We start from the raw sequence: 27,467 nt of genomic DNA, 5'->3' as shown, positions 1-27,467 counted from the left end.
CTTCTCGATTTTTCTCTCTGTATTCCTCTCTGTCCATTTCCACTCTTGACTCATCCCACTTCTGCTTTGCTTTCCTCTTAGCTGTCACTGCTTCTTGTACATCATTATTCCACCAGCAACCCTCCTTCTGCTCTCTAATCTTTCCGGATGCTTCACCAAGCACCTCAATTGCACAGCTTAGAATTACTTTTGAATTATGTCTCCACTAGTCTTGTACACTTTCTAATCCATCTGAAATCCCCTCTAACACCTTTTCCCTAAAACAGTTCCTCACACTCTCTCCTTTTAAGCGAAACCACTTAATTTTCTTCCTCCCATGACTTCCAAAGGTTCTTATCTTCGACTTTATTTCAAAGTCTGCACACAGCAGCCAGTGTTGCTGCACCACTTGATCTGTTGGATTACTTTACAATTTGTTACTGCCTTAAGATGTTTTCTTAGTCAAAATGTAGTCAATCTGTGAACTATTGTTGCCACTTCTAAATGTTATCAAATGCTCTTCCCTCTTACAGAAGAAGGAGTTCACATTTGCCAGATCGAACGCTACTGCAAAGTCCAAAATCCTCTCTCTCTCCTTCCTGGTTCATCATTTCCACTCCATGGCCACCATGTACACTTTCACATTATTTACTCAGATAAATTCAGTATTTAATGCTGTGAATTATATTTTCTGTTAAAGTGGTTTTAAATATGTTTAGAACTTGTATTACTCAGGCGAGAGACTTGGAATACATGCATGAGCGAATTTCACACAGATGTCAAATGAAAACTTTAAGTTTATAATATATAAAGCACGTATTTATAAGTTTGTATTGTATAATATTGATAATAATTTTTGTAAGTTTTATAATATCATATGACTATGCAGAAATTATAATGATTAAGAAAGAAAACGTAAACTGAAAATGCTCGTTGTTTATAGGCTAGTTACAAAATAAAATAGAAATAGACTAACTACAAAATAAAATAGAAATAGGCAAACCACAAAATATAATTCTTTCAATGAACCGAAACCTACCTTCGCCTTCACTGAGAGTGATCTTAGACAATTTATCGCAGTTTTTTCATCACAATACTAATATCTTTCAACATCCAAAGTGTGTCACCTGAAACCATCAAGTGTGTCATAGGTTCGCAATCACTGTCCTATACCAAGCACGAGTTAACCCTTAGTATAAGTACCTTAATTTGGACCCTTCGCTTGTGAATAAAACAGAGAGCACGTTTGAGGGAAATTATTTCCCCTGGTAGAAATAATTTCAGCTAAAATATAGTATATTATACAGGGTGTTCGGGATAAATTTGACATATTTATAATTAATTATATTTTTCCGTAAGTTACATGTATTAACACACACTTCTCTTCATTTAAAAGTTTGGACCCTTCTTCATTCATATACAAGATGTCAGAAAGGATGGATAGCTGGAACCCACCTGAATCATGGAAGAGAATAACTTGTATCATGATGATTCGTGCCCGCCATCAAAATAAGGATATTACGACTGCTGCCCAATGCTCCCTGAATACAGTAAAAACAATCAGGCATGAACTAGAGACTTGCAATGGTGACTACGAGGATGTAGCAAGAAGAAAGATCCCTAGCAGACGATCTGATTGCGTTCGTACAGCAGAATTCCTCGCAAATCTGCAGGAACAGGTGTTGAAGAACCCTGGCATTGGAATTCGGGCTTTGTTCGTGGAGTTGCTAACTGTAGTCAAGCCCTGGATAACAAGGGTAGCCAATGGTAGGCCGTATGTATGGCAGCAGGATTCGGCCCCTTGCCACACCTCTGGGAAAAGTCAAAAATGGTTGTCTGAAAATTTCTACGACTTCACCAGTCCAAATGTTTGGCCTCCAAACTCCCCAGACCTTAACCCCATGGATTATTTTGTATGGGGCGCAGTTGAAAAAGACACCAATCGCACTTCCAGTAATACAAAAGCCCAGTTAATGGATAAAATTAAAACAGTTTTTGCGGCCCTTCCCAGGGAGACTGTAGCATCAGCTTGTTCGAGGTTCCGAAGCAGAATTGAAGCTGTGATCGATGCTAATGGTGGTTATTTTGAGTAAATCTTGTTGATAGTATTGTAATTAACTCTGCCTGTAATGTTTTTTTGTCAATTCATTAAATTTAATAGATACAAAGAAGATTTTCTTTTTCCTTACGAAACTGTCAAATTTATCCCGAACACCCTGTATATGTGCCTCAGAAGCCAACATATGAATATACTCGTATGTCGATTACTGGCCTCCTATGCCAAGGACTAGTTAACCCGTAATTTGTAAATCAAATTAAAACTAATAAAATGAAATCAATAAAATAAAAACCAATTTATTCAAATTACAAATGATACACTTTAAAACAATTTTCCATGCACAATGGTGGTTTTTCCTGGCAAACAGGACAATAATAACGTGTTTCGTGTACATACTCGGCATGTCTTTGTCAGGCGATTCTTTTTTCTGTTGGTGGTAAAATTTCCAAATAATGAAGATCCCGAATCCTGCTGATATCCTGTGATGCTGTAAGGTCATCCATCCCAACAAAAACTGAGATAAATTGATCTCTAAATTTTAACGGCGTCATTGCGTTTCCAGTAATTATATTATAAAATTTATGCACATTTTGAATGTATATATCAAAAATGCGTATTGCCAATTTCTTTGGCCATCTAATTGTCTTTCGTAAGGTGGAATAATAAGAAAGCATTTGATCAGAAAGATCAATGCATGACACACCCAAATTATAGTCCCTAACGATATTTGGTTCTAATTGAATTTTACCATTCTGATTTTTCGCTTCAACCATTTCAAATTTGTGCATATTTGAAATGGAAAGAACTTCCCTCTTATCCTTCCATTTGCTGACTAAAATAGGAGACCTCTTCTTTGCCAGACAAATTCTCCTTTCTTTAGTTTCTTCTGTATAACATCTGGTGGATTGCTTTCCTATTATTTCTCATTATTCCACACATGTAAGATTTTCTGTCAGTAAGAGATTCAATCAGAGCTACAGAATTATAAAAATTGTCCATATGCAATACATAACCTTGGTTTAAATATTCTTCCATCAAGTGAAATACAGTATCATATGCGTGACCCATTTTCGCTAAAGAGGATTCAGATTTACCTGTATAAAGTTTTATTTTTATCACCAATCCATTCTATTCGCATAGTTCATAGAATTTCATGCCATATTTATGCTGAAACGCCAGTCTACCACACAACACCATTGACTCATCGATACATAAGTTTCTGTTTGGTGTGTAGCTATTTCGCATTACACTATTAAAATTATCTAGGACTGGTCTTAATTTGTGCAATTTATCATTAGCTGCTTGGGAATTATCTGCGAAATGCAAATAACGCAATAAAATTTGAAATCGATTTCAGCTCATTTTAGAGCGCCAAAATGGCAAATTGCAAAGTTGATTTGTACTCCAATAACGCTCAATAGATGGTAAATTACAAGAACCCATATGAAGTAATAGTCCAAGAAATAATTTCATTTCAGGTATGTCTGTTGCTTTCCAGTTTGAAATTCTTTGACATTTTTTGATATGTGCTTGCCTTTGCTCAATATTTTGTAAAGCATATAAATTGGTTTTTTCAACTAAAAGTATGAGAAAATCTTCAGAAAAGAAAAGTTCAATCAACTTTTTGATACTGAAATTTGCAGTGTCAATTTTAAAACCCGAAGTTTCAACAAAGTCAAATTGTGGGGGCTCTTGTTCTGAATTTTCCAAATAAGTAAATGTTGATGTATTTGGCTGGATGCAAACTTCATCTTCAAAAGTTTCTTCATCATCTGAGTCACCGCTAGAATCATCTGTAGGATCAGCTTCGGAATCGGAACCAAATTATTCATTAAATTCATCATCACTCATATTAGCGTAAGCTTCTAATTTTCTTTATCAGCAAGTTTTCTTTTACAGGTCATGGCGAAACTGAAGGTTTTTAGAGACTAGATGTAATAAACACAGTCGTCAGCGCATGTAATTACTCGAGATTACTCATAGGCATATGAAACAAAATTCTGTCTGATAAGCCGGCTACGAGATTACTCATAGTGACCTTGAAGACACGAAAGCACTTGGCGTGCGGGAACAAACTATGCCCGAGGAGCGTGGCAGCGTATGTGTTAAATGAAAATTTTAAAGCACTGACTACTACTAGTGTATAATCAAATTATTTTTATTGAACATGCAGTTGGCATTTTTATTAAAAATTCCAGTTATATATTCATGAAGTGATTGTATCTCATTTATTTTTAGTGAATTAAGAAAATATATATACAGCAAAATGTGGAATGTGTATCATTTGTTCAATTTTATATTACCAGCAATACTTCCTTATTATCATTATTATGCTATTATTTTTATATTTTAATTTGAGATTGATGTATCTAGGTACAATATTACCACAGGAAAATATCCATTTGAAGGTGACAGGATTTATAAAGTTTATGAAAACATTGCCACTGAAGAAGTTACAATACCAGATGACCTAGATTATTTGCTCCAAGATTTACTTAAAGGTATCAGACATTTACTCCCTTGTTATTATAGAGCAATTTTCTCTCTCTCTCCGATAACATTAAAATTAAGAATTAAGATGGATAAAGTTATACTTTATATATTTAAACAGGGGTTTGAAGAGTAAAATTTCTTCATCCCTTCTGTCACTTTGCACTATTGTATGTTAGTCTTTTGACATCTTGTATGTATGTATGTATTTTATTTTTTTATCCCACACACGAATGGCAGAAGAACCTATAGTAAGTGGATGTCATATGAGAACAAGATTAGGAATAGAGTAATCTGTTGATATTCGTCTTAAACTGTTGAAGATTATAACCTTTGGAAATGCTTCATGAGGGAAACTGTTCCACAGAATTGAGGTGGAAGTAATGAAAGATGACTGGGAGTAGCAGGTTCAGAGGGTATGCAGTTTGACTGTAAAAGGATGTTAAGTAGCTGTAGCACTAGCTCCTGTAGATCTGGCAGAAATAGGAGTCATAATGGATGTTAATTCAATGAATTATTTACATGCAAACACAAGGTAAAGGTTTTAATTTATTATCTTATTTTCTATTCTCTCAGCATACGGCTGGTGGGGGGTAGCTATATGCTACCATAGGGAGATGATTATGAGCAAGATGATATCCCGTTGCCTTCCTTGCCATAGTATATTTTTTTATGACTGTAGCCGTGTGTGTTCAGGGGGGACTGGTTTGCCTGTTTTGAGGGATGAAAAACCAGAGTTACTGGGGTAGCTCCATCTCTATATGAGACCGGTTAATTCACCTTTATTCAAAAGAGACCAGATAAAGGTTCCTCACATCAATGACTGGAATCGAATCCAGGTCTTTCTGACCAAAGGGCTTCGTCTATACTGACTGAGGGAGGCTCCCAATAATTTATTATAAGGCCATATATTTCAGTCTGAAAATATATGGCCATCTTCAGTGGCAAAGAAACAGTTAATACAAGGTAGAATGCAAACAATGGATTTATTTGAAATAGAGTGGGCTATGTGATGTTATATTTCCAGTAACATTATGTTTTGAGGAAAATGTTAATCATAACAGTATTTAAAAAAAAAAAAAATAGAAAAAAAGACTTGCCAATATGTGATTTCAGTTGCCAAATTTTTAGCCAACCTACTGAAATCACATATTCATAGACATAAAAAATGTTTCCATACAACCTTCTCATCTTATTGTGAGCTTCAATATAGATTTCTTGTTTACAAACATACATCTCAAGGAGACATTGCAGCTACTTTATGAAACATTTCCACAAGATATAGTAAAACTATTCCAATTTGTGATCCATTCTGGATACTTTGTCAGAACAAATTCTACAACCAAGTGGAAGGAATTGCTGTGGGAAGTCTGCTCTAGCCAAACTTCTATTTAGAACATCTAGAAAACATCCTCTTTTCATCCATATATTCAACCTTAATTTTGGGTTTGATTTATTGACGACATTTTCTCTGGGTGGTCTCACAATAAAGAAACTCTACCAACATTTTTAGCTACTATAAATACTTTACATCCTTGTATCAAATTCATTATGGAAATTGAAAAAGACAAATTATCTTTTCTAGACATTCTTCTCATCCACTCACCATCAGGTGATTTAACCACATCTATTTCACTGGATGCTACATTCTTCAACAATCTGCATACCATCCTTCTCAAAAGACAGGAATCATAGTCTTTAATTCAATGAGCTGAGACAAATTGTTCAACTCCCCATCATTTATAGGAAGAACTCTCAACTATCAAACAATATATGAAATTGAATGCTTTCTCAGAAAGGACTACATAATATCGGCTCGACTCCTGCAAGCCTAACCCAAATAACAAGGAATCAGTATGTTGAGTTCCAATCCCATATATCTTCAGCATTTCAGAACCGATTTCAAGAATTCTGAAGAAATATGATTTAGTAATGACTTTTATTCCTATTAATAAACTCTCAACGTATGTCTCTTCAAGGTGTATACCAAGTTCCTTGTGACTGCCATCTTTCCTACTTCGGACAAACTGAATGCTCAATAGAAAACAGTTACAAGAACATCAATCATATATTTTCTACAGGATATCTGATAAATCTGGATTGGTTCAACACAGAGTAGACACAGACCACAACATTCTTTGGTCTGAAACACTCCTACTACATTGCTATTGATACAAATTTGAATATTTATTTAAGGAGAGAGTGCTGAAGCCTTGCTTCACTGCCCGAACTTGAATTGAAATGACTGCCTATTGTTATCAAAAATATGGGAAAGTGATTAGAATAACGCATCATTAATTTTTTATATACTGTTATGATCAACCTTTTCCTCAGTTAGAATATAACATCATGTAGCTCACTCTATCTCAAATAAATAATCCGTTGTTTGCATTCTACTTTGTGTCGACTGTTTTTTTGCCACTGAAGATGGTCTGTAATTTTCAGACTAAAATATATGGCCTTATAATAAATTATTACCTTTACCTTGTGTTTATGTGTAAATAATTCATAAAACTATGGCACAAGTTTCTCTAAAAGAAAGGATGCTAGTTCAGCTGAACAATGGCCATAAATATTTGTCTGTAGAAGAGAAATAATATAGAAATTGATCTTTTATGGAATAGTGACCGAAGAGAGTCTGTGAGAGAAGTGTCATTTATCAACCAACTTTCCATTTCTGAACAATATCAAGACTTTTTAGACAGGTTTTGGATGTTACTTCTCTGACTTGTAGAAAAGCTTATGTGTTCATCGTACATGTTGTTTAATTTTGACAGTATATATATATCAGAACACAGAATGATAAGTAAATAATTATTTATTGACTTACTTGCTGATATTTCGCTGTTAATAACCAGCTTCTTCAGCGCACAAAAACACAGTTTGTCACAGTACGCGAGACTACAACAACATGGTGTAACAAAGGTACTAGTTTAAAAAATTGTAGCAACAACACACAGACTAAAGTCTTAATTAGGTGCTCTCTATGTAAAAAAAAAAAAAACAGAGAGAAAACTTATCATTCTCAATTTTTAGAAAACGCACACATATAGGGAGATATTTACACAAACAATCGCACCATCACCCTTCTCATGGTATCTTAAAAATGCTAACCCACAGAGTGAGAGCAATCTGTTCCCATGACAATGCTCTTGTTGCTGAACTGGCTCATGTCACACCTTCTTGGCCAGTGGCTATAACCCCATAAGATAGACAAAATACTAAATGCTCCCAAGAAACCCCTCCCACTATCCACCATGAAGAATTACAACAAAACAGTCACCATCCCATACATTAAAGGCACATTGGGAAAGAATCTAGATTTCTCAATAAACATCAACTACGCACTGTATTCAGATCATGTGTCGCATTAGCAATTCTCATCCATTCACCCAAAGACAAAGGTGAAGAAAGCTACCAACACTCCTAACTCAGTATCTCCTATAATGCAAAACACATCTCCTTGCAGATATGTCTAATGTTATGCATTAAAGGAAGGGCCACTACCCAGACTAGTTTCGACCTTTATTGAGGTCTCTTCAGTGGGAGCCAGGCCCTAGTGGAAATACCAGGCAGAAGCATTAGCAGGTCATCTCTACCTATAGGAGTTGCCAAATGGTGTGCCACCCTTTTTTAATAAATTACTCTAGATTTAGAGAAAGATGTTGAAAGTTTATTTTTTCACTTGGTTAGAGTATAATAAAATTAGTTTAATCCTTTATCCAAGTGTGAGCAAACAAAGTTTGCGCCTGAAGTATGAAATATGAAGTATGAAATATACTTCAGGCACAAACTTTCCTTTTCAGGCATAATTGTAGTTGGCTTTTGAATATTGAATGTAATTTTCCAAATGCTTTCCACCCAAGCATCGTGCGTCTTTAAATTTTGTTCCATTGATATCTGTTGTCCTAAGTATATGTAATGATCTGCTTGTTTAATTTCTTTATTATCGATTTTTATTATTTCTGGTTGGACATAACTTGGGTGTTCTTTAGGTTTATCTTTAGGCCAGTTGTTTTGCTAGTAATTTGGAGTTCATGGATACAAGTCTGTAATTCATGTGCGGTTGAAGTAAAGGTAACTATGTCATCTGCAAAGCGTAAATGGTTTAAATATCTTCCATTTATCTTCAGACCCTTCTCTTCCCAATCAAGAAGTTTGAATATTTCTTCTAGGCATGCTGTGAATAATTTTGGAGATATTGTGTCACCCTGTCTTATACCTCTCTGTATTTCCACAGTAGAGATGTTTCCATTGAAAGGAATTGCTGCTATGCCATTGGTGTATGCTGATTTGATGGTCCTGACATATAGCTTCTTTGCTTGTTGATTTCATAATGCTTTAAGTCTTGCACAAGTTTTTAGTGAATCAAAGGCTTCCTCATTATTAATCAAACCAAGACATAATGGTAACTGATATTCATTACACCATTCAATAATCTCCTGTACAACTAAAGCCACTTTGAAAGCCTGCCTGCTCTGTTGGTTGTGCTAGGTCTAAAGTCACACAAAGCCTATGAGCTAAGACTTTTGTAAACACTTATAGTAGATTGATAGGTTGTTGTTGTTCATCGTCTTCTACCTCACCTTTTTTTACGTATCGGAATTAGGGTAGCCTTCTTCCATGTTCTTGGTACATCAGTTTTCTTAAGGGATAAAGTAAATAGTTTTTGCTAAGAGTTTGTAGATTATTTCTCCACCTGTTTTTAGAAGTTCAGCTATAACTCCATCCTCACCTGCGCCTTTTCCATTTTGCAAGTGTTGGATGCTCCACATGACGTGTTCTGGTAAAATCTGTGGTATACTTCAGCTGTTTTGTAGTTGTCTTCTTCATTTAATTCATCATCCTGATACAATACTGAGTAAAATTCTTCAATTCTTTTTGTTTTAACTGCAACCCTCTATTTACTGCTGTTCATCAATTGCTGTTTAGCTATTTTGAGACTATGGTTGTTTTCAATTGTTTATTGTATGAATTTGCAATTGAATTTTCTTGTTTCTTCTGTGATATGTTTTCTGATCATTTTGCACAATTCAGTTTTATTCTGTAGGTTATTTGATTGTTTCATTTCCCTTCATTTCTTCATAAGCTGTTTTGTGTCTTCAGATATTTTGTCTTGTTTCTGTTCTGTGGCACCAGCTATTTCAAGTGAGCATTGTAAAAGGTTTTGGGTAATAATGGCATTACTTTCTGATAGATCACATTCTCATCTATAATAAAATGTTTAAATCTGTTGTTTAGTTCATGTTGGAATATATATTTTTTTAATGTTGAGTTTATGTACATCTATGTTTTGCTTTGATCTTCCAAACATCTTCTTTCTTTTTGGCAGTTTATTTGGATTTTACTGCATACCGTACGATGGGTACTTCCAATGTTGAAGATGTAACAGAGCAGTCTTTAAAGTGTTTTTCTTATTGCTGAGGATAAAGTCAATTTCACTGGTTTTTCCATTTGGACTTTTCCATGTCCACTTCCTATGTGTTATTTTCTTGAAAAAAATTAACCTTGCTCCTGTATCGTTTTTTCATGCCATAACCAAAATTTCCCATTGAGCTTTTACCTGATTGTTGTATACCATTTCTAGCATTAAAGTCTACCATTACAGTTCTGAAATGATGTTTTCCTTTATTGTAAATTTGGGATACATCATGATAGAAGGCTTCAATTTCTTCATCAGTATGACTTATTGTTGGTGCATAAACTTGGATAAGCTTAAGAGTGTATCTTTTTGAGATTTGATCAATAATACTTACTATTTGATCAGAAATACTGTCAAATTCTATTATATTGTTCTTCAATTTTTTTGTTGATCATGAATCCAACTCCACTGATTCTTTCACCATTACATCTAACTTCACAGAGTCCGAGAATGTCCCGTTGTGGTTGCTTTAACTCATCAGTTAGCTCAGTTGGCTGTGCTTCACTGCTCATAGTCCTACAGTTTAAAGGTCCATGGTACAGTTTCCAGTGGCAGCCTGATTTTGTTACCCGGGGATTCTTAGCACCCTCTGCCTACTACCGTAGGTAGTAACGATGTGGCCTCCGGGGAATGAGGTCCATTTTATTTCTATTTGATTCATCTTGGAAGGTTAGGCCATAAATTCACCATGCTGGCCCAGTTTGGGTTGGTTAATGGCAATATTTTCACATGGGATTGCCAGTCGCAAAAAGACTACTGGTCCACTTTGCTTTATTCAATATATTCAGAGCTGCCCTGATATCCAATTGGTGGTAGTCTGGGTTAGCTCTCATCTGCCACCTAAGGGATGCACTTGGTAGCCCATGGGGGCCCGGAGCTATATATATATATAAAACATAAGAGATTTCATTTTTATGCACCAAGACAAATTTTTATTCTCAGTGTAATGGAACTGTATATAGCAAATAAGCTCCCCCCCCCCATACACACACACACAACACTCACATGTGCATACCACTAACCATACTCCTGAGATGTGAGCAAAACAAAGTAAATGTATTATTAGTAGGATATACGTAGGCTGTTCAATAAGTTATAAGACTATATTTATACAGAAAACAGATTACCTTTAATCGTCATCATTTACATGGTCTTTTTCGAAGTAACTACTGTGAGACACGATGCATTTGTCCCTCCGTTGCATCCACTTCTTAAACACATGTGAAAGTCCTTTTTTTGAGAGTTTTTCAAAACCGCTTCTGCAGCTTTTACACATGCTTTGTTGCTTTCGAAATGACGGTCTCTTAGTAGTTTCTTGAGCTGAGGAAACAGCCAGAAATCGCATGGTGCGAGATCAGGACTGTATGGAGGGTGTGGTAGGATATCTATGTTGTTCTTCTGCAAAACGTCCACTACACAACAGTATGTGGCCTTGCATTATCGTGGTGCAATAAGAAGCCATTCTTCAGCAATGGACGCTTCCTTTTGACGTGCTGTACCATTGTCCGTAAAACATCCGCATAGTATGAGCCGTTTACAGTATTCCCGGGTTCTACAGCGTGTTGGTAAACAATGCCTTCGTAGTCAAAAAAACATTATGGTCATAACTTTACCAGCCGATGTTACAGTTTTTGCTTTCTTGGGAGTAGGCGAAGACGGATGCTTCCATTCACTGCTTTGTTATTTCATTGTAGGGTCATAGTGGTACAACCAAGCTTCATCTGCTGTAATGATGCGTTTTAAGAAGTTGTCACCTTCTTGTTCCAGTTTTTCTTTCCATTCTGTGCACACATCCACTCAATACTGCATTTACTCCAGTGTCAAGAGTTTGGGAATCCATCGGGCGCAAACACGTTTCAGTCCCAAATGTTCAGTCATGATTCAGTGAACACTTCCCACAGAAATATTCAGGACAACATGCAGCTGGCATACTGTAATTCTGCGATCCTCCTTGATGATAATCGCTGCTGTGTTGATCATTGTCTCTGTGATGGACGTTGAAGGTCTTCCCTCACATTCAAGATCTTCCACATTTTGCCTTCCTTCCTTAAAAGTTTGATGCCAATGAAAAACACTTGCCCTCGACATTGCTTCATCGTGGAAAGCTTCACGTATCATGTTAAAAGTGTCCGATGCCGATTTTTGCAAATGCACACAAAATTTAATTGCATAACGCTGTTCCAAGGACGCTTCCATTTTGACGACTGGTTGCGGCTCGTAGGCGTGCCGAAACAAGCTTGCGTTTAGTCACGTGACACTCTGGCACATCAGCCCATATACGCCATCTATCAACCTCTTTTGTTAATACAGACAGCAACATTTCTTTATTCCACAGAAATTAATATTGTGATGAGTAGTTTCGCGACAGTAAAATTAATCATTACTTATTGAACAGCCCTCGTACATTAAGAGTACCCTAAAAATACATTTCAAAATACAAGGTAAAGGGAATTGTTTCTAAGAATTTTTGATGATCTCGCATCTATTCCTTCTATTCTTTAATCTCAAGAAAGAAAAGATTTTTGACTTCTTTTCCAGGAAATCTAAGGAAAGCCAGGCTAATCCCAAAAGATTAGCAAAACTTACCTTGGTTTCAGAAATCACCTGAGGAATAAAGAATAATCAACCTTTATGTAAGATCTGCTTCCAGACATGAAGTATCAGAGATGTTACTTGAGACTGAAATATGCAAAATGTCATACATGACAATTTTTTTTCTGAAACAATACATGAAAAAAAGTATCTTTTTTATTTTACATATTGGAATATAATTGTGATTTTCTATACATAGTTTGATTTTTATTTCTGATGACTATACTGGAAGGACGTAAGAATGAAAACCGTATTTTATGCAACCAGTATGTAAAGTAAATGCAAGTGCAACTTTATATTTCTATAGATGAGGAGAAAATACTGATTGTACTGATTACCTTTGTTTCCTTTTGATGTTTTTGCAGAAAATGTGCATTGGTATAACCATAAAATAGAAGTATCATGAGATATTTATATATACTTCAGAAATACTGTCCAATTTGGAGCAGAAAAACTAACCCTTTATGTGATGTGTAATATTTTTAAAAGTAAATGCTAGATATTAACTGAAAATTAGAAAAATGTTACTTTTGAGATATTTTCTATACCAGTTTTACATGAAATCATCAACACAACTTTCTCCACCATAATAATCTGTTCAACAAATATCCAAGTTGATAGAATTCCAAATCCTGCAAATCGATTATTGCAAGTCTTTCAAAATAAGTCAATTCTACAGCAGCTTACATTGTTCATCATTTATACCACTACTGGAAACATTTATCCATTTTTGGAATGTTCAGAAATTTTACTGAGGATGTAATGCAATATGTGTGATGTCCTCAGCATAGATACTGAGCAGGTGAGAAAAAGTAGGTATCCTTTGCCTACCTGAAGCCAGTCAGTTAATCCAACATCTGTTCTTACCCATGGCTTCTACGTTCAAGTTAGCTATCAGCCTGATAATCTGTCGATGAAGACTCATTCCTTTCATTATATAACTGGACTCCATCTGCACCTGATCCTTATTAAGCTCCTTAACTGCTCTTTCAACTTCATGCCTAAGTGAAGGTGGTTCCAACTCTAGGTACCACTGCCAATGTGTCTCTTTCAGCTTCCCTTATCCCTCTCCTGTTCAGTTTTTCACAGTTCAGTTCTTCGATTTGTTTTTGATCTCTCTCTCATTCTTTTAATACCTCCATTTCCATCCTTAATAACATTCAGTTTTGGATTAAACTTGTTCAAGGTCATGAAAACTTGTAATTGTGCCTCCCACATATGTGATGTGATGTGATTAAGGTAAGAAATGTGAATCCCACCTGACTTCACATTTCTTACCTTAATATTTGTCTTTGTCCTGCCTAGCATGTTTTCTGACCTCTCTGTGTAATCACTTATATTCTTCAGTCCTTTAGTTTTCCTAACATCCTTTTGATCAGATCCCATATTGATTCTGAGATCGATCTCTTGGTGTTCTAATTGGACCTTGGCTATATTCTGTAATAAAACCTTGCCTCTACCAGATATTAAATCCTTTTTTTTTTTTTTTAATTTTTTTTTTATTTTTAAGTTTCTTCTATGGGACTTATTCTGACATCCAGTCTAGCAAGTTATGACTAACTTGGAAGGTTTCAGAGTCTCAGTCTTACTTCGGTTCTTACTAGTTGATTGTCTTTGCCCCAATCTCTTCCAAGAAAACTGTGCACATTAAAGATACATGTCTACCACCACCATTGGAGTGCCAGGATGCAATAAATCTGACACGTTGATCTATCAGTGTATGATGTCCAAGTATGGGTATATTACAGGTGTTTCTGAAAGGAAGTATTGGTAATAACTAATCTAGTTATTACCAATATTATCATGGTGAAAGACTTGTACATGGTGAGTCTTTCACCATGGGTGCTATGTTCCCACAGTCAGGCCTCTCATACTCTTTCCCACTACAATGAGATCTCCTAGAACATAAATATTTGTTGATTTTTATCCTTTAAATAACAAATTTAAATAACTTTGATCCTTTAAATAACCAATTTAAATAAATAAATTTTTTGTCATTTGAAATAAAAAATATTTAAAAAATTGCTATTAATGTATGATATTTAGAAAATATGAGTATTTTTCTGTTGCCAATATCACACTTCATTCTAGGAATGCTGCAAAAAATACCAGGAAGGAGGTTTTCTTTAAAAAATGTCAAGGAACATAGGTTAGTTCATTTTAATTTCTGCTTTTTATGGAATTTATTTATTTATTGGTCATATGCTATACAGGAATCTCTCGTTTTACATAGGTAATGTATCCTGTAAAAATGTATTAATCAAATACAGTAAGCAATGAAAAATATGGAAACACATTCATGGGCTTTCAAAATTTTTACTATTTTTTTTAATACATTTGTTTTTACTGCCAATATAATTATAAAGGATTATAAAATGTTTTTAAGAGAAAATTATAAAATATATTTGAACAAAGTCTTTGTACTGACTTGTTTCTTTTTTTGTGTGTACATTCTGGCAACTTGCATGCTGTAATCAAGATTTGGGTCAATATCCATAAGAAGTTTTAGTTTTAGCATCTTGAAACAATAATTCAAATTCTTAAGTTATATTCTTCATTGGTACATTGCAGTCATCTTGTTCTTTATGTGTATGTTGTTCATTAATGTTAATGAAGTCATTATCACTCAATTCTTTTGAATGCAAGTTTAATAATTCCCAAATATTTACAATGAGGCAAGAGTTTGCACTGTTCATGGCATTTATACATTTTCAATTTACAATATGCAGCATGCTAGTTTAAATGGTTTCAATTAAATTTTATTTTGTGAACTGTCTTAATGATATAGAAAATCTCAAATGCATTTCTGATTTCAAATATGAAATTTATTTGCTTTACATAAATTATTTGGTTTCTGCACCCACCGACTGCATTATACACAGATATCACCATGTATTATTTTCTGCAACTGAAAATTTGAGAGGACTCAAGGCATTGTATTAGTTAAGATACAGTGTTTGGCACTACAGTGAAACAGTTTTGCTTGCATGTATGTAGTATAGTATAGTGTCTGTGGTAGGGGGAGCTGTTTTTCATAATGCCAGTCATTTTCATTCCAGTTGTTTCTAATTGCACTAGTTGTCACTAAATATAGTACAAGACTGCAAATGTCTATGTTGTATTTAGTGATATGATGAAGCTATGCCTTCCTTGAGGTTATGGACAGTCTGTAGCAAATTTTTAAACCATGTTATCAATTTATTAGCAATGTTAATTAAAAATCACGTTATTTGAAACTGCATATTGGGAAATTCCTGTAATTTACCTTTACATTGCATGAATTGGACCAAAATCCTGAAGATGTCATGTGTAGATAAATTTTGATTTTTCTGCATCTGTAACTCAAATAAAATTGTTACATCATAGTCTAAAACAGTTATGATTTCACAACTAATATCTGGTCAGCAACTCTCTTTCAACATAGTCTCTTGTTTTTCAGGTCTGAGATTTAATCAGCTTTTACATTATGATCTTCTAAAGAACTGATTCCATCATCTTATCAATATCTTGCTCCTCTTCTTGTTGTTTCCTGCCATTTTTGCATCAAACACTTGTTTTGTTAATCTTTCGCTCACCCTGTAAACCATGCCATTGTAGAACAGCACTTCTTATATTATTGAATATTAATAATCTCGAGTTCTTTCCTTATATCCTTGTTTTTAATATTGTTCTACCATTGATATCATTTGTTCACTATACAGTTTCTCTCATATCTGTAATCCCTAAAGGCTGTTTTATTTGTAAGATGGGTAGTATTCAATCCACATGCTAAAATTAGCCTGAGCATATCTTGTATATCACTAGCTTAATCTTTCGATTGACTACTCTCTAATTCTTTTATCTGATTTTATATTTAATTTGCTATCTTGTAGTAATAAAATTGTACCCATTTGTACAAAAAAAAATTGTATAAAAGTTGCAAAAATGTGTAACTAATCATTTCTGTAGTTTCACTACTGAGAATGCAGAAATGTTTCCTTTTGTTAATGTTATGTTTCTTAGTTTCAGTATTTTTGTTGCTAATTTTCATACCAAATTTGTTACCGAAATTACATTGTTTTGTCTAAAGACTTGGAGCAAATTTATTTAAGAGGATGATATTATCCGTATACAGTAAAAAAAACTAAGATTTATATCTCCTATTTGAATATCAGGTTTAATGCTACTCACTTTAATGATGCAGCCCATGTAGATAATAACCTTATATTCATATTCTTATCATTGATTAACTATTTGTCAAGAGATGAAAATTTGGTCTTAGCAACCTGTATTTGGCCATTTATTTTATAGTAGTCACACAAATGAAAGGCTTCAGACTATAAAGCAACTGAGTTCTTTCTGTAAGTAGTCTTAAGAGATAAAAATCTGATAATGTTATTTTTGAAATGACTGAATGTGGTGGTCCATGTGAATCATTCATGAGGAAGGACCATTATGGAGAACCAAGAAGATGATGATGCTTGCTAAAGTTGATGGAAGCAGAAGAAGAGGAAGACCAAGAATTAGATGGGTGGATGGATTTAAAGAAGCAACTGGAATGCACTTGGAAATTCTGAAAGATATGGCCAGGGACAGATCTGAATGGAGAATGTATGTTCATAGAATCACCAGGAGTCAAAAACGACTCAACGAAACATAACACACGTTAGTTACTGCAATTTTTATCAAAACAAGTTATCAAAAGTTGTTTGAACAGTTTAATTTTTTTTCTTATCAGCATAAATTCTACGATAACAAGCAAAAGGACTTTCTAAACCTTGGCAAACAAGCATTCTTCAATTAATATCTTGATCCAAATCCATTACTTGCTACTTAATTGATTCTAAACTGCAAAATATTCCATCCAGTTCTTTGATTGTTATCACCTTTGGAACCTCATCTTCACATTCCATTTGTTTGTTGTCTTCATATGTGCGTCTTTTTTCAATTTCAAGAAGATTGTTGTCGCTGAAATCTTTTGAATTTGAATCCAATAATTCTTTAAAATCTTCTGCATCAACACCATCAAAACGAAGGTCTTTACCAAGTGCAATGATTTCTTCAACAACATTGTTCACAGGATTTTGAAAACAACCTAAGTCATTAGCGCATTCTGGCAAAAGGTTTTTCCAAACATCTTTCATGCAGCTAGAAGACACTTGCTCCCGCGAGTCATGAATGTTTTCGGTTGCGTGTTTAATGTTAAAATTTTTCCAAAATTCTTGGAGCGTAATCGCATTTTCTCCTTTTGTTGTTGTTTCTACTGCCTTTGAGAATGTCTTTTTAAGAAAATAGGCTTTGAAAGTTGATGATGCCCATGTCCATGGGTTGTAGCAATGATGTCGTATTTGGTGGAAAAAATAAAACTTTCAGATTCTCACACAGACCATTAAGAGAATTTGGATGACCAGGTGCATTATCTAAATGCAAAAGAGCTTTGAAAGTTAAGTTATTTCTCTTGCAATAAGCTTCAACTGCTGGACAAATATAAGACTTAAACCAGTTTTCGAATAGGCTTTGGGTAACCCAAGCCTTCTGATTCGTGCACCAAATTACACGTAAAGAGTTCTTTTTACATCCTTTTAAAGCCCTTGGGTTCTGAGTTTGATAGACAAGCAGCAGCTTCAATTTAAAATCTTCATTAGCATTCCCTTCAAGCATAACAGTTGTGCAATCTTTTGATACTTTATAACCAGGCTGCACTACTACTTTTTTTTTTTCCAATAGAGGCCAGTTTCATCTACATTGAAAATTTGGCTGTAATCTTAATAATTTTCTTCGATAATTTTCTACAGCTCAGCAGGAAATGTAGATGCAGCATCTTTCATCAGCACTTACAGCTTCACCTGTTATTTTCACATTCTTTAGTCCAGCCTGAGATTTTAAATTTTCAAGCCAGCCTTTGCTAGCTGCAAATTTTGAATTGTCGTCTTTATATTTAGTCTCTTTAGGTCTTGAAAAGAGACTTAGAACTTTAGCTGTGATATTATAGCTAATTGGAATTCTCTTTTGATTGCAGTCTTCCAGCCAAATAATCAACAAATCTTCCATTTCAACCATTATAGCACTTCATTTATGTGTTCATTGCATGCTTGCAGATGTAGATGCAACTTTACCTTGCTTGCAATACTCATCAGCTTTAGATAAAATAGTCTGTATTGTAGACTCGTTAAAACCAAATTTGCATCCAAACTTACTTTTACTTTCACCACATTTAAATCTTAATTATATGGAGTTTTGTATTTAAAGTGATTACTTTCCTCCTCTTTATTTTCACTTAATGAACTGGTTGTGGGATTGCTCTTATTTTTCTTATGATTAATGGGTTGTAACATTTATGAAGAACATAATTTATAAATACAGCAGAACAACTAGAGCTTGTAATACATCCACTCTTAATGCTGGCAGTGAAGTAACTGGCTGGCTCTCAGGCTCTGGGAGCGCAGCTGTGTGGGAGGAATGATGTCATCATGCTCACGACTTTTTCTCCTTAAGGCTTGCATGTTTTTGTGTGGTAAATTTAAAGGTGTGTTAATTAAAACTCTTGCCACGTATATCAAGGGATAGTCGCAATTTATTTCGCTGTGATGATCAAATCCCACGTTAAGGGGATTTGATCATCTGTACAAAGAAATAAGGAAGAGTAAAAGAAAGAATGATTATGGAAGGATAACTTTAATAACTGTTGATTATCATCAACAGTTATTAAAAATTACTGAGTGATCAATTTGCGAGAATGTATTAGTCATGGGAACCTTCATAGCTCAATTGATTTGATGAGGCACTTTGTTTGGAAAGACCTATGTTCAAATCCCATCACACTAAGAACCTTAATGAGTGCTTTTCATTGGAAGATGAGTTAACCAGTTTCATACAAAGGTGGTAATGTAGACTGCCTCCTCATGGGGCACCCTGGATAATGCCAAATAGTCTACAACGATGGATCCGTACACTCTTAGTAGGACTCATGGACACAGGCTCTCAGATAACCGACACACACACCTACCAAGGATCTTAAATAGATGTAGTTATAATACAGTTACTTGGATGGGGTGATTATGGGATAGATGTAGAAGAAATGTTTCAGTACATACTAGCAGGGGAGAGAACAGGGACGTTCACCCCTGGATGTTGAATAAGAGTATAATTAACTGTTAGAGAAAGTTTCAGGAGCAGTATGATAGGAATTGCTTAAATAATGGTTAATGTGTGCCTCCCGTAAGCAGTGTTAAAACTATAGAAATTCTCTAATAATAATAATACTCTATTTAAAAGAAATCACTTGGAAAAAAAAAATAGCATCTTATTTGCAAGATCGTCAGGTATAAAAGATTTTTACTCTGTTGGTAATAGTTTTCTATTTTTTTTATTAAACAAAATTATTAAACATGATTTTAGTTTTTTCTCTATTTATATTTAGACCAACTTTTCTGCTTTCATTATACAGATCTTCTATCATTACTTTAAGATCTTCTGGACTATTTGCAAAAATGATATCATCTGCATATCTTAGGCATGTTAAGTTTTTGTTATTAATTTTTATGCCAAGGTTTGTCCAGTTTATATTGTTAAATATGTCTTGAACTGCTGTGAAGATTTTGGGCGATAGTGTCTCCTTGTCAGATGCCTTTTTCAATCGGTATTTTATCGCTACTTTTTGTGAAGTTGGATTGTTGCTGTTGCACCATGGTATATTTCTTGGAGGAGGTCTATATATTCTCCAAGACCTCTTTGATTCAGAAGTGCATTGATTACTGCATTGGTTTTGATAGAAAATAAAATGCTTTTTTTTTTCATAATCAATAAAGGCTAAACAGAGAGACAATTGATATTCCTCAGCATTTTCTATTATTTGTTTCACTGCATGAATATGATCAGTTGTGCTAAATCCTTTAAAGAATTCTGTGTTTTCTGCTGGGTTGATTTGAATCTAAAAGAGGGGGTTAGTTTGTTTTTACTTTCGTGAGGATTTTGTACAGGTTTGGAGAGAATACTGATTAATCTATAGTTCTTGACTTGTTATTTTCCCCTTTTTTTTAAATAACAATATCAGAGTAGCATTTTACCAGTTTTCTGGTATCTTTCCCTCTTCTAGACATAGATTTAATAGGTTTTTGACATGGTGAATTGTGCTGTTTCCTCCCCACTTAATTAATTCTGTGTGTATTAGATCTTCACCAAGACATTTTCTATTATTCATTTGAAGAAGTCAGACTCGTATCACAGACATCATTCTTTACCACAAGCATCTAAAATGAAAATGGGCCGGACATCTATCCAGAAGAGAAGATGCATGATGGACCACCATACTAACGAAGTGGATTCCAAAGAAAGGAAAACGATGCTGAGGTCATCCTAAAAGAAGATGGAGTGACGAACTGTCGAACTTCGTGAGAAATGAATGGTCATCCATAGCCAGGAACAGAAAAAGATGGGAAGAACTGGAGGAGATCTTCATCCAGCAGTGGACTGAAAATGGCAGGAGAGAGAGAGATTGCAAAAGTTAACAGAATTGCTCAAAGGATTAATGGGATGTTGAAGAACACAGACAAATAGAGATATGGCAATTGTTATGACTCTTTATAAGGCTATATACAGCCACATTTTGATTGTGCACATATTTAGTTGCCTGAGTTTGTTGGCGATGAGGAAGTGGAAACATGTGACCTACTTGGCAACAAATCTGTGAAATGCTCCCTATGAGGATAAATTGAGTGAGTGGGTTGCGAAGTATAATTGATAGGTGAAAAAGAGGGATATTATGGAAACTTAAGTGGTTGTGGGATGGGGGGCAGTTTCAGATTGACAGACAAAGCAAATTTTTCAGTACATAACAAGTGGGGAGGTCATCACTGGAAGTGTGGTTAGTAAAGAGTGTGTGGATTAGATATTTTGTTCAGAGAGTGGTGAATGAAGAATGGATTGCCAGCGGTAGTTGAGCATCCTGACAGTCAGAGTTTAAGGAGAGGTGTGATAGGTATTGTTAACAATGGTTAGTGCATGTCTCCTGCAATGAGTCTTCTGACTCCATGGAGTGACCTATATAATAGTCTTCTTCCCTTTTCCCTCTTTTACTTTGTGGTGTTGAGGGTTTTCTATTCATTTAACCGCAACCATACTCAAGGATTAGGTGGTTAACCCAATGCCTTCCAGTGTATCCCCTGTTTGTAGAAGCGTTGAGTTCTCAAGGTTTTTCATCCTGCCTGCTTGCAGGATGAAAAACCCTGCAGTCCACACCTTGACTATGTCTGAGAATGATCCTAAGCTCCTTACGTCAGCGATGGGAATCGAATCCAGGACACTCCTTTCCTAGGCATATGGTTGTGAAGCCCATAGCCACTCGAACTATTATATTACTATATAATAGTAATAATTCTAAATGGTTTGAAGGAAGACATCTTGTTATTTGCTGATAGTAAGTTTGAGAAAAGTCATTAAGTTTAACTCTGTATTGTTCATGAACATTCCATTATTGACAAATTATATATATATAGATGAGATGTTTTCCAAAACATTTGGTCACGTACTGTAATACAATGCGATGTAAATGGATGAAGTTTTATATTTCATACGTTTACTTTTCTAGATCTTAAAAGTTCATTACTTTTTCCTAAAGAAATGTTAACTTTTTTTTTTTTACAATAATTTAACAGAATTGCATTAAGTGGGCTGAAAGAATAGAAGGCTATTGGCAGAAATAGTGATTGTTGAAGAACAGTGTCATGACTAACTAGTATTAGTTGAAATATAGTAGGATTATTAAAACCAACAAAAATAACTCATTTCAAAATCAGTCTGAAGAAGCTGTGAATAAAACACGTAAGCCACCAGCAAAGGTCATGAACTTCACAAATTATTCAGTAACTTAAATAGTTAAATATAGTGAATGCGAATGATTACTTAATGTATGATACTTGCCTGCTTTTTGTATTTCCCTTCTTTCCAGTATTGATTTAATTAATTGGTCTTGAGCTGTGAGATTTGCTCACAAAAATGAAATCTACTTCAAATACTTTGGTCATTGTATTTTTATAGATGTCAGTTACATAGAAAGTAGAAATTTGATAATTCATGAAGTTCATTATTATTACCCTGGACTTATGTCTTCTAGAGAGAGAGAGAGAGAGAGAGAGGTCAATAATGCCAGTCTAGTTGGCTGAGTGAGTATCATTTCCATTCTCCCTCTAACAGACTGAATACTTGAATCCCACTTCAGATATAGTGGATGCCATAAGCTGGTAGATGAATTTAATTGCCTAGTGTGAGGACATTATCTGCTTAATAGAGACATGAAATGAATTGAAAAAGTTCCATTTTAGGTCTCTAGAGTAGGATTTCTGGATTATTAATTACCCCTTAGCATATCCACGGTATACTCATTTAATATAGGTTTGGATTTTTTTTTTTAAATCTTTATTTTTTTGTAGATAGAATGCATGTGAAAAATAATGATCTCTTTATAATGTAATTTTTGTTTATTTGTTGACTAAAGCATATGTGATTTAATGCATGTGTTTCCATTCTGTTTGTGTATTACATTTCCATGCATGCCTTTTCTTCTTTCCCTAGAAGTTTGCTAATGTAATATCTTTAATATATCAAGCCATTTCCATAGCATACTTATGAAACAAAGTGGGAAATATATATATAATATGTGTATATTCTTGAGAAGGGTAAACAAATCCATATGTAAATTTTATTTTTTTTTAAATTTGGTTATTGTATGATAACCAAAATCACCAGTAAATACTACTGTTTTTCAAATGTTTGCATTATGAGTATCTTAATAAAATATTTTCTCTTAAAATAAAATTTAGGTGGGTGAAAAAAAGACACCCCAGACAGGGAGATTATGTTGTAATTCCATGTTGTAGACATTCAGATCAGTACCATAGTATGACTGTGATTCCGTACTTAAAGGATCTTCATGCCCCAGAAGAGGATGAAGGCACTGAAGATGAAGAGGAGGAATTTGAGAAGTGCTTTATGAACAATGACTTTTCAGGTATATAAATGTCAGGTAATTGTAAAATTAAGTTACTGCATGGATATTGACATTATGAATCTTTTAGTTTCAGGCTTTAAGTAGAACGGCTTTTAAAAGATAGACTATACTCATCCTTCCTGTTTTTGATAATTCAGTTAAGGATAATTAACTGAATTATCAAATGCAAGGAACCTTTATTAAGAGTTTGTCAACTGAATGTGAGTTAGCTGGTCTCATTTAGAGGTGACAGGATTTTTCCTTGCAAAAGCTTGAGAATTTTATTTTTATTTATTTATTTATTTTTTATTATTTTTTTTCCATTCTTCACAACCAGCTTTAAAACACATTGCTACAGACAATATATCTCTTTTAATTGTTTTGGATTAATGATTACCAAATTACTATAAAATTACCAGATGTAGATGTGAAAATAGATTTTAGCAACATTTGCATTCTGTTGATAAATCATTAGGATCAGTTTATTGAATATAAAACAGTGGTACAGTTATTCATCTGTAATTTTGTGAATTGTGGTTCAATTCACAATACCAAAGGAACAAAATAAATATATTTATTTATTTAGTCATTGTTTCACAGTTTTAATACCCAACATCTGAACACAAGTAGTTTGCTGTGCTATGCAAACTAACAATTATTAGTGGGAACAGTTTTTAAAATGTGCAGTGGATAACACAAACTAGTGAATGAACTAATTGTGATTTGACATCTCTTGTTGAATAAAGAAAGTCTACAAGTATTTAGTTGATTAATCATTAATGATTTTTAAATGGTTATGCCATTAAATCTGAGCATTCTTTCAAATTAGGTTCAGTTATAAGTTACTTATCATGCAACAATGCAGTCATCATCTCTGATTGTACCATGTTTATATACTGAGATGATATTAGTGATTACAATGTAAAAAAAAAAAAAAAAAAATTAAGTTTAAATACCATTTAATTCTGTTATGTGTTGTTAATTTCTCAAAACACTGAAAATGTCTTTATGCAACAAATATCTAACCCTTACTCCATCCCTCCTCTAAATTCCCCTATGCATTTTCATTCTTCAAAGGGGAAGTAGACAACCATTTCTCCCTTTCACCATTGATGAGGCTGATTGCATCCCCTCAGTGCTTCATTCAGATGCTAAATGTGTTCTAGGTTTACAAACTTTAATGGGTTCATTTGGCATAACAAATCTCAGTTAACATTGAATAAATGAACTGTCAGAAATTAACATTTAAAAAAAAATTTCATGAAACGTATATGTTAGTTGGTTATAATAATGTGACAATCAAAAATCATTTTTCTGAAGTGGCAGTGATGTAAAAGGGAGGTTAGCCAACTTTTGCAGGCTGCCTTTTTTTTTTTAATCAAACAAACCATTAAACTGTATTGTAATAAAGAGAAAAGATTATTTGTAATGAAATAGCAAATGTGGATTAAAATGTGGAAATATTGCAACAAAGATGAAGAGCAAAAGAATTGCAAGAAATGCGAGGCTCCTTATATCAATTGGAAGAGGAAAAACTCTAGTGGTGAAAAGGATGGGAATAAGAAGGCAAAGATATATTCATTGACACAATCCTCTATATTATCACATATTTCTTATTTTTCTATTATCTAGTAATCCTTAAGTAATATTAGTATTATCATAATCTGATGTTAACATTCTTTACTGTGTAGCTCACTTAATGCTAATATTGTTTATATGTATCTGTAATTTTTCACATTTTACCTGAGTATTTTCTCTGTCTTAACCTCTGTTATTATTTCCATTACCTTTTTTGATTGCTCTATTTCTCTGTTTATCTATCAGATTTTTTGGCAATGCTGCTTTGAAATTTGATACTGGGTTCACTTATGGACCAAAGCTCGATAAATGGGAGGAGGAGACCTCCATATAGTCTGTAAAGAATGCATGAGGCCAACCAGGGCTTCCCAGGCAATTCTCTGGAATATTCGTTCCACATCTTCTCAGATTGCATCCTGTTAATAGATATCTACAGTACCTAATACTGAAAATGAGAATGGGCTGTCTGGGACTTAGCCAACTAAACTGTATTCTGTATTGCTTTTAACACAGAGATAATGGTATACATGATTAAATGTCATACTGGTTTGTGCTTCACTCGGTTAAACAGGGCCTCTGCTGCTTTTTGTCATGGAACCAGGTCAAATAGTGATAAGTCATTTATTGAAAGAATCTTAAATGGAGTAGATTTGAAGGCAGTCATCAATGTTAGAAGCATCAACAGAAAGGAGGCAGAGCTAGGAGACAAGCTACAAAAATACTAATAAACATAATTAGTGTATGAGATGAAAAATACAAAAATAGGTTGGATATTGCTGAATAATAAGTATGAGTTGTTATATTTGAGGAATAGTGATCAGGAAGATGAAGAGGTTATAATATTCCCTATTAAACACAAAGATAAATTTCTTGAATGGCACGCAATTTAGAGTGATATTGTCAATAGTGATATAAGTAAATTTCAAAATGCTTTTTAGGACAATGAAACTACTTATTTGTACTGTACCACAGAATGCTCTGGTATGGAAGAAGTTAAGAAATTTATTAAATTGTTAAGATGTCGGCCAACATAAAGAAACTGGTTCTTGTTGAAGATCTAAATAGAAGAGTAGGAAATGAAACCAGATATGTAGAAACATTTTGTGAAAATTGGAGAAGAGAGCAAGCTTATAATAATGGTAGTATCTGCTGGTTCAAGATAGCAATAGTTTCACACACTAGTTTGGGATGTGCATACAAGAGATTTGAAGTAGGAAGTAATCACTGTGTAATTTTGAGTAGCATGAAAATTGAATATTGTATTGAAAAGAAATATTTAAAAATGTTTTAAAAAGAATCCATGTTGATGAACAGCTTTCAGAAGTGATCTGTGAACTCAAGTATCCTGTACATCCTTTGAGGAGAATTCTTTCAGAATTGGATGATGATGATGATGTTTTGATATTTCATTCTAACTTATTTCTAAATATTTTCAGTCCTTTACTCTTTGACCTACCTGCTGTTTAAAAACTTTTTTGTGGACCTGTATTTCATCATTTTTATTGCTTCTACTGACTTTTGTGCTCTGTTTCTCTCATTTCTCCTTTCACCTTCTCTTTCTCTGTTATATTACCAAGTATTTATTGTTCTGAAGAAATTAATGTAGTGTTTTTCATATTTCAGGATTGGACAAAGGATATTCATCTGATAAAAACAGGTCTAAAACAGAAAGGAAGAAGAAGAAAATTCTGAGTTGTATCCATATGAACAGCATACCATTGTGTAAACAGTCCTGATATATGTATGATTGTGTGCATACACACACACATATATATAATTTATATACACACATATGTTTAAGTTTTAATTTATTCTTGTATGTGCTCTGTTTGTAGAGCATGATAGCCAATAAATATAAATATATATATAAATATACATATATTTTTAATCCCCATGTTATATATGATGGCTTCTTTAGGCCTCAAAATCATGTTATACCTAGTCTAAATAAATATACCTCATTTCTGTAAAACTCTTTTTTTTTTTGATCCCCTTCAGAAAATCTGTATACTTTTATAGTTGAGCTTCCCATTCTCCCCCTTTTTATTATTATTATTATTATTATTTTCTCTTTGTATGTATTGTTAATGTGCCTTAACATAAACTACATTGTTTGTCATGGAAAATGCTGTTAATAAATTAATGTTTCTTATCAAACCATTACCTATGTGCAGGATACTAATTATTGATTTAGTTACATTTTTAAAAGTCAAATTTTTTTATTACCTTATTGTGCAGTTGAACTTGCTGTGCATATTGAGGTCTGAAGAAGACCTCTAAAGACTAAATATGGAAATGTTCCATGTTTGGTCTTTAGAGTGAGGTTCTCAGATTATCTAACATTAGCCAAACGATGATGTTAATGTATGTGAGTTTGCAACTTA

General features: G+C 33.9%; 1 protein-coding gene across 4 annotated transcripts in view; it reads left to right on the top strand.

Annotated features, from left to right (window-relative positions):
* LOC150098631 (serine/threonine-protein kinase STK11-like) overlaps positions 1-27,188 on the top strand; it is a 112,816-nt gene extending 85,628 nt beyond the window's left edge. Inside the window, exons 5-8 of one of the 4 annotated variants that reach the window (XM_090404680.1) lie at positions 4,412-4,539; positions 14,634-14,691; positions 23,442-23,526; positions 26,707-27,188. In XM_090404680.1, the coding sequence (XP_090260806.1) occupies positions 4,412-4,539; positions 14,634-14,691; positions 23,442-23,511 (256 nt within the window). In that variant the 3' untranslated portion in view covers positions 23,512-23,526; positions 26,707-27,188. Of the gene's footprint in view, positions 1-4,411; positions 4,540-14,633; positions 14,692-23,338; positions 23,542-26,706 lie in introns of all 4 variants that reach the window. The other 3 variants (XM_090404678.1, XM_090404681.1, XM_090404679.1) reach the window with 3 other exon arrangements.
* The last annotated feature ends 279 nt before the right edge of the window (positions 27,189-27,467 follow it).

This window comes from Typopeltis vanoorti, chromosome 15 (genome assembly GCF_054136105.1).
Source record: "Typopeltis vanoorti isolate ZY-2024b chromosome 15, IOZ_Tvanoo_1.0, whole genome shotgun sequence".
NCBI classification, from domain to species: Eukaryota; Metazoa; Arthropoda; class Arachnida; order Uropygi; family Thelyphonidae; genus Typopeltis; species Typopeltis vanoorti.
This window is presented reverse-complemented; position numbering and strand designations above follow the sequence as displayed.